This window comes from Gadus chalcogrammus, chromosome 10 (genome assembly GCF_026213295.1).
Source record: "Gadus chalcogrammus isolate NIFS_2021 chromosome 10, NIFS_Gcha_1.0, whole genome shotgun sequence".
Lineage (NCBI taxonomy): Eukaryota > Metazoa > Chordata > Actinopteri > Gadiformes > Gadidae > Gadus > Gadus chalcogrammus.
This window is the reverse complement of record NC_079421.1, coordinates 18300064-18308240: the sequence shown is the minus strand read 5'-3', so window position 1 is coordinate 18308240 and position 8177 is coordinate 18300064. Positions and strand designations below refer to the sequence as shown.

Here is an 8177-nt window from a genome sequence, read left to right as displayed (position 1 = left end):
CACCCCTCACAGTCCCCGTGGCCCAGGTCTTTACAGGAGATTCTCCTGCGACTGGCGCTCGTAAGGGAACCTAGAGGCCATGAGATGGATCAGTCTCCAGCCAAACAAGCCTACTTCATTTTAGGGTGTGGATTTCTCTCATCTCTAAGGAAATTCAATGATTGTTTTGATCAAAAGCGGCCATGCTGAGCTTTTAACATGAAAAAAGGTACAGATGCAAGCATCAACTACCAAATGTTGGTTTGAAAAGAAAATGTCTGTCATAAATTAACTCCAAACTGAAATATTATGTCATTATTATATCAAATTACCTACTTTAGTGGAATAGGACTTTCACAAATTGTAATAATTTTTAATTTAGTATATTGGTGATTGATTACTCTATACAAAATACATTAGAATGAGATACATGTTGGAAATATTATCCTGAAGGGAAGAAAATGTCCAGCATAATTGAACCGTAAACCAAAGAATGACCAAACAACACCAAGACTAGAAAGAACCGAACAAGAGGGTAGAAATTTCAAAGCACGACTACCTTTACTTCTCTTTTTGGGTTTCGTTCTTAGGGAGGTGTAATGGAAAGACTGGAAGGAAAAACAAGAGAGAGAAAGACCAAAAAGAGAGAGAAAAGAGAGAAAAAGGGAGAGAAAAGCCATCAGCAGAACACAATCAACCGACTATCAGGGGACGGCGTGTCGAGGCAGAGTCTGTCAGATGGCGCTTAGTCCCTTCTCGCAGGAAGGGCGAGGATGGTCAGTCTAGCTTGGAGGGACTCACAGCTGAACGGATTACGAGCGCGTGGGAAGTGCCGTGCTAAGATGGCCACAGTCTGGAGGTAATCCATAACCCAACACGGAGGATTTTTATGATCGTTTGTTGGGTATATCGCAGAAAACAGAAAGTGCGTCACACTGTAGTGGCTTGTTAGGAGAGCAGTTGGAAAACCAGTGTGCGTCAGGGTTATCAGAAAAGATTTAATAAGGATTAGGAAAAGATATCAAAAGGTTGGGAAAAGGTTGTGTATTATGTTCTGTTTTCTGAGAAACCGGGACGGTGTGGCAAGCACAATCTTTAATAAAATGACCTTTCCAGCTCATCTATCGCCACACTTTTTGTTGTGGCAAAAGTCTATAGGGTGACCAAGGGCATTGATATAAAGTGTGCAATAGGAAGAAAGATGAAGAACATTACCGAAGCAAACATCGATTTTGTGTCATTATAGATTATGGTCCACTGCGGCGTGGTGGAAAGAGTTGGTGTTATCGTACCTTCCTCATGGACGCTGCTCCCGAGCTGCCGGACCCGGAGTACCTACGGGGGGAGGGGGGGGCAGGGAGACACCTCAGGTGAACCCCACACTCACAACCCAGGAACGAGGATGTGTATCACTCTCTTTTACTCTCTCACACACACACACACACACACACACACACACACACACACGATTTCATGCACGCACGCACGCACGCACGCACGCACACGCACACACACACACACACACACACACACACGTACATAACTACTCACCTGTCTGTATCTGCCCGCAGTGTGTCTGATCCTCTCTGAAAGACAGAGTAGAAGAAATGCACCATTGAAATAATCTGCCCTGGGTGGATATGTTTTCATATCTTTATTCAACCTATGCTATTTTATTATATGTTATTTTATTAACATGGACAAAAACGGACACTCAGAATGTGAGCCACATTCACCAGTAAAAGCACCAATGGCACCCCACAGCTTCACTGCTTATTATGAGGGGTCTTGACTGTAACGCAAAGTGAGGGTCTGACCTTTATCTCCCTTACTTTCCCTGTCCAAAGACTCTTCCTCTCTGTTGTTAAGAAACACTTGTTGCTCATGTGTTTATCGGGTTGATGTAGTCAAGACAATATTAGGTGAAATTTAATGCAACATACTTAGTTGGATCTCAAGTCTGCAAGCATATTTTGCATAAAGTTACTATCTTGTACGCGATGGGCAGTTCTATACTATTCTTTATTGCACTTTTAGATTGACTCTAGTCTGTTGAATGTACTTCTTTAACACGATTAATTAATCTCTGTTCAGTTAACCTCTTCTGTGTTCCATGTTGTGATGTTGTTGTTGTTTTTGTTGTTGTTGTGTTCTTAATAAATAGGTTGCTAGGGTGACCATATGTTTGCAACAACAGAATCGTTAAGCTTTATGTGTCATCTGAAAGATATGAGTCACCACCAGGAGACAACAAACACGCACACACACATACACGTGCACATTCACACTCAAACTGCGATTGCATACAGAGCTAGAGAGGGGGTAACGGGTCCAAAGGCGTGTGTGTGTTTGTGTGTGTATGTGTGTGTGTTTGAGTGTGTGTGTGTGTGTCAGTGTGTATGAATGTTTATGTCTGTGTTAATGTGTTTGTATGTGTGGTTGTGCTTTAAGCACAGTCTGTCAGTGGCGCTTGTAATTGGTTTGGATCATGCTGAGTCACAGTGTGTGTGTGTGAGTGTGAGTGTGTGTGTGTGTGTGTGTGTGTGTGTGTGTGTGTGTGTGTGTGTGTGTGTGTGTGTGTGTATATGAGAGATAGAGAGGAAGAGAGCGATAAAGAAAGAGAGTGTGTGAGAGAGAGAGAGAGAGAGAGAGAGAGAGAGAGAGAGAGAGAGAGAGAGAGAGAGAGAGAGACAGAGAGAGAGAGAGAGAGAGAGAGAGAGAGAGAGAGAGAGAGAGAGAGAGAGAGAGAGAGACAGAGAGAGACAGAGAGAGAGAGAGAGAGAGAGAAGGAGACGTCTCAATGTTTCCCTGTCATTCTCTTAATCCTAGAGCTGGCACCTAGGCAACGACACTGACCAGCCCCACCGGCCATGGTGTCCTCTAACTCAGATGCGCGCATTCACACACACACACACACACACACACACACACGCTCAAACACACACACACACACACACACACACACACACACACACACACACACACACACACACACACACACACACACACACACACACACACACACACACACACACACACACACACACACACACCCACCCACCCAGGCAAGCGCATCCAGAAACATCTGTTGTCTCGGCACTCTTCCGATTGCCCATTTTCTGACCTCATCCCTCCCAAGAGAAAGCTTGCAGAGCATTATTCACATAGTTTTTGCCTTGAAAGCCGATTGAACTGAAATTAAATACAATTAAATACGTACTTTCATTCGCTGCACTCTGGTGCATATGATCAGGTAGCTCTTAAAATGATGGCCCTACATTTCCCCTCATAACACATGCACACACGCAAGCACACTCACAACCACACACACACCCACACACACACACACACACACACACACACACACACACACACACACACACACACACACACACACACACACACACACACACACACACACACACACACACACACACACACACACACACACACACGCCATCAATCCTCTAAACTCAAACCAGAGGAATCCAAGGCTAAAATGCTGAGCGAATTCCCTGTGTTTTTTTTTTTTTCTCCCGTGAAAGTGTGAGTTGTGTGTGATGCGTTCGCCGTACAGGAAGTGCCTCGGGGGGCGCGTCCAGCCGCAGCGTGGACGACAGCATGGACGGGCTGATGGGGAAGCTGGGGCTGCTGGGGTTGCGGCTCTTGCGGCGGGAGCGACGCGTGGAGTCCCGACGGCTCTCCCGGATCGGGCCCTCTGGCTCCTCCTCGATCACCAGGATCTTGTCGTCGCTGAGGTAGCGCAGCAGCGAGTTGTCCGAGTCTGTTACGAGGTTGCGGTAGAGGGGGGGCGACGGAGGAAGAGAAAGAGGGAGTGAGCTTTTTACAGAGGAGTGGGAGAGGCAGAGACCGGGGGGGGGGGGGGTTCGGTAAGAACGGGGTAGAAACCCCAAACCCAGACGAGTGACGACAGTACTGTAAGGAAGGGGAACGAGACGGCGAAGATCTGGGAACCGGAGTCAGTAAACGGTGGAATGGAGGCGGCGAGATAAAAAGCAGTTCAGAACAAAGAATCCTTGAAACACACTGAAGCACCGTCCTTGAGTTGTATTATCTGATAAGACACACACATAGTCGGCCTAGTCGTAACATTACTTTAAATAGCCTCTTGGCGACGATTTTGCAGATTCAAAGAGCACCATACTATTGATCCTGTCACCAAAATAACATTTTAATTTTAAATCGACACGTCTCTGTACAGCATGTGAAGAGAACCCGCTAAAGTGTGGAGGACAGAGAGAGGAGGGAGAGAGAGAGAGAGAGAGAGAGAGAGAGAGAGAGAGAGAGAGAGAGAGGGAGAGAGAGAGAGAGAGAGAGGGAGAGAGAGAAAATAAAGCAATGCCCATCACCAGCATTGTGCTTTAATGTTATTCATAGACTTTCTGACCGTCGAGTGGTGAATCATTGGTTGAATACAGATCAAGTCTCACTGCGGAAGAGGAGCACGAGCGGTGTGGATTACATTCAAAACCCTCAAATTTGCTGTATAAATGCAATTTCCATGCATTTATGACAACCATGACAGCTGGGGACCGATGCGTGCCCTGGCAGGTGTGCATCACACTTTTATTGTCCCCGGCCAAATGATGAGCTGAAATGTTTTGAGGCGGAGAATGGTCCCAACTGGAGCACGTATGGACATGTTTTTGTGTGGGTGTTTGTGTGTGTGTGTGTGTGTGTGTGTGTGTGAGTGTGTAGGTGTGTGCGTGCATGTGTACCTCGACTCCCTCTCTTGCCCATGATCGGTTCCTTTGTCTCTGCCATCCAATTATATTCCGGGGGCATGGAGACAGGTCTGAGGTCACCTCCTAGAACAACCAATCAGTAATCAGAGGGCGGGGCTTGGGGGAGTTTGGGATTTGGAAAGGAAAAGTTCTGGAAGGACGTAGACCAAGACAGGGGACAGTAGGTGCAAGTGGAGTGGGTGGGGAGATAGGAGGGACGTGTGTGTGTGTGTGTGTGTGTGTGTGTGTGTGTGTGTGTGTGTGTGTGTGTGTGTGTGTGTGTGTGTGTGTGTGTGTGTGTGTGTGTGTGGTGGGTGATGTTTAGTAACTCTGTGAATAGTGATGTGGAAAAGAGAAGGGGGGCTGGGACAACCACATTGGGGGGGTGGGGGGGGTTTGGGGGTGTGGGGGTGTGTGGGTGGGTGGGGGGGGTGGTGGGGGGGTGGGGGGGGACAGCTGGAGACAGTGGGGGACTTTTGGACAAGACAGCGTTGACCTTGCGTGACGTGGCATCTGTTTGGTTTTCGAAGGTGTGCACGTGATGCGAGACACACGCAGGAATAGTGCACGTGAAGGTAAATGGCAGAACGAAACTGGGAGTGTGGGGGTGAGTGGTGGTGGGGACAAGCCACGATGGGGAGACGCCGTGAGGGTGAGAGAAATTATAATGGAAGGCATGCTCCCCCCCCCCCCCCCCCTCTATCTCTCTCTCTCTCTCTCTCTTCCCCCCCTCTATCTCTCTCTCTCTCTCTCTCTTCCCCCGCTCTATCTCTCTCTCTCTCTCTCTGATCGTCCCTCTCTATCTAGCCCACACTCTCTCTCACCTTCTCTCTCTCTCTGTTTCTCCCCAACTCTTTCCCTCTCTCTCTCTCTCTCTCTCTCTCTCTCTCTCTCTCTCTCTCTCCCTCTCTCTCTCTCTCTCCCTCCCCTCTCTCTTTCTCTCTCTCTCTCCCCCCTTCCTCTCTCTCCCCCTCCCCCTCTGTCTTCCCCTCCCTTTCACTCCCTCCTTCCCCCCCCCCCCCCCTCTCTCTCTCTCTCTCTCTCTCTCTCTTATCTCACCATGTGTAGGGGTCTTGTCCCGGCGTCGGACCCCCGTGTTGCGGCCCCGGTCGTACTCGGGCCCCGGGGGTCCGTCGGGCTCCAGCAGGGAGAAGTACTGGCCGCTGTCCTGGTCCAGGTAGTAGCTGACTGCCTCGGAGCTCTTGGAGCCCGGCTGGGAGCCCACGTTGTATCTGCTGATGTCATCGCAGGACATCAGACCCAGCTCCTCCCTGAGGGGGGGGGGGGGGGGGGGGGGGGCAGGGCATGATGTCATCATAAACGTCAATCGAACAAGCGTCATCTCGTACATAATACCACCGTCATCGTCTTCACTGAAGTGCCATTGGTTTAATCACCGCCATCTTCAACACCGGCGTCAAACTAATCCTTTTCCTGTGTGTGTGTGTGTGTGTGTGTGTGTGTGTGTGTGTGTGTGTGTGTGTGTGTGTGTGTTTGGGGCTGTGTCTAACCTGGTGCTGTACAGTCCGGAGATGGGGGAGAGGATGAAGACGTCCTGCATACTGGGGGCGTCCATCTTAGACATGCCCAACGTCCCCACAGGAGTAGGAGATGTACTGGTGGGACTGGTGGGCATGGGCTGAGAGAGGGAGAGAGAGAGGGAGAGAGAGAGAGAGAGAGAGAGAGAGAGAGAGAGAGAGAGAGAGAGAGGGAGAGACAGAGACAGAGACAGAGAGAGAGAGAGAGAGAGAGAGAGAGAGAGAGATGGAAATATATTATATATATATATATATAATTTTCCTTAAGCAATTTCTAAACTAAAAGAAGACAGAGTCATGAACAATACCTTTGATCGCGAAAAATTTGACAACTTTCTTTAAAACTTGCAGCATTTCCAGAGCACTAATGTGTTTGTGTGTGTGTGTGCTTGCGTGTTTGTATGTGTGTGTGTGTGTGTATCCACTCCATGTGCATCCCTCCACCACTGACACAGTTGCTGTCCACATCTGTTCCCATGACAACCTCCGCTCTCTGTTTCGCTCCTTTACCCTCTGTACGAGAGAGCGAGGCTGTTGAGGAGTCCTCGGGAGATATAGGGACCACCGCCCTGGGGGGGGGGGGGGGGGGGGGGGCTGGGGATCTCAGTGGTAGCCTACCACTGAGTATCCCCTCCATAACATACACGAACAACGACAAATAACGTTAAGAATCATTTCCGTTCGAGGTAGAATGTTGGTTTTCCGATTTATTTGTGTTTCGAACAGTAGGCAAGAATGATTGAAATGAAAGTGTTGGCTATATGGGTGTGTGACTCCCGGCTGAAAGGGACCGGGTTCGATCCCTTACGTCCAGAGACTGCTTGCTACGGATCCAAACCCCCCCCCTACCTGCTTTTCAATGACCTGTAAGTGGATTCAAAGTGCCCAAAAACGGTTAATAGTCTAGTGCATATTTTTCTTTGAATGCAAATCGATTCTGAGTATGGTAACTGTACACTTGATTGCACATGCACCGACACACTCTCTCTCTCTCTCTCTCTCTCTCTCTCTCTCTCTCTCTCTCTCTCTCTCTCTCTCTCTCTCTCTCTCTCTCTCTCTCTCTCTCTCTCTCTCTCTCTCTCTCTCTCTCTCTCTCTCTCTCTCTCTCTCAGAGTGCAGTTGCTGGCGGGCCGGGCAGCCAGCCTACTCATTATGGAACCTCTGTGTTGTTTCATCATTTCATCAGAGACGTATCAGAGAAAGAGGCCATTTATTTCATCAACTCCCCCCGCCCCTCCCCAACCCTCCTCGTCATCTCCATCACCACCCCCCCCCCCCCCCCCAAACCCCCTTACTCGTCATCTCCATCACCATTCTTCAGCCAAACAAGCATTCTCATCTCTTTCTCATCTCTTGTGTTCTTTCTCGAACCCTTCACTGAATACCTTCTTTCTCCTCTGTATCATTTTCTTTTTTTATCCATATATCCATCATCTCCCTGCAAATGCCATCCATTTACCCCTTCCCCATCACACTCCCCCATCACCCCTTATGTCTCCCTTTTCTCTCCCCTCTCTCTCTCTCCGTCTCCCCTTCCTTGGTCTCCTTGTGCTCTGACATGACTGCAGCCTACAGTGAGGCAGTTCCACAATAAATAATAAAAAAGAGAAAGGAGGGAGGGGGAGAAGGAGAGGGGGAGGGCTGCACAGAGAAAAAGGAAAGCCAAAGAAATTACAACACAGGATGAAGAAAGAGAGAGCGATAGATGGAAGGAATGAGGGGGAAGGGCTGTGCTGTGGTGAATGGAGCAGAGAGGGAAAATAGTAATTTAGTGATTACAACCCACTGTTGCCCGCATGAACAAGGGAAGGGGGCAGGGAGAGTGAAGGAGAGGGGGGGAGAGAGAGAGAGAGGGACAGAGAGACAGAGAGAGAGGGAGAGAGAGAGAGAGAGAGAGAGAGAGAGAGAGAGAGAG

The 8177-nt window shown here is 48.9% G+C and overlaps 1 protein-coding gene across 1 annotated transcript in view; it reads right to left on the bottom strand.

Moving 5' to 3' along the window:
• The window catches only part of si:ch211-26b3.4 (connector enhancer of kinase suppressor of ras 2), a 63933-nt gene that overhangs the window by 6443 nt on the left and 49313 nt on the right, over positions 1-8177 (bottom strand). The window contains exons 10-15 of the mRNA XM_056600897.1: positions 6267-6363; positions 5784-6023; positions 4719-4805; positions 3536-3763; positions 539-586; positions 1-70 (exon numbers count right to left, since the gene is read on the bottom strand). The exon at positions 1-70 is cut by the window's left edge and continues 103 nt beyond it. Of these exons, the coding sequence (XP_056456872.1) occupies positions 1-70; positions 539-586; positions 3536-3763; positions 4719-4805; positions 5784-6023; positions 6267-6363 (770 nt within the window). The remainder of the gene's footprint in view (positions 71-538; positions 587-3535; positions 3764-4718; positions 4806-5783; positions 6024-6266; positions 6364-8177) is intronic.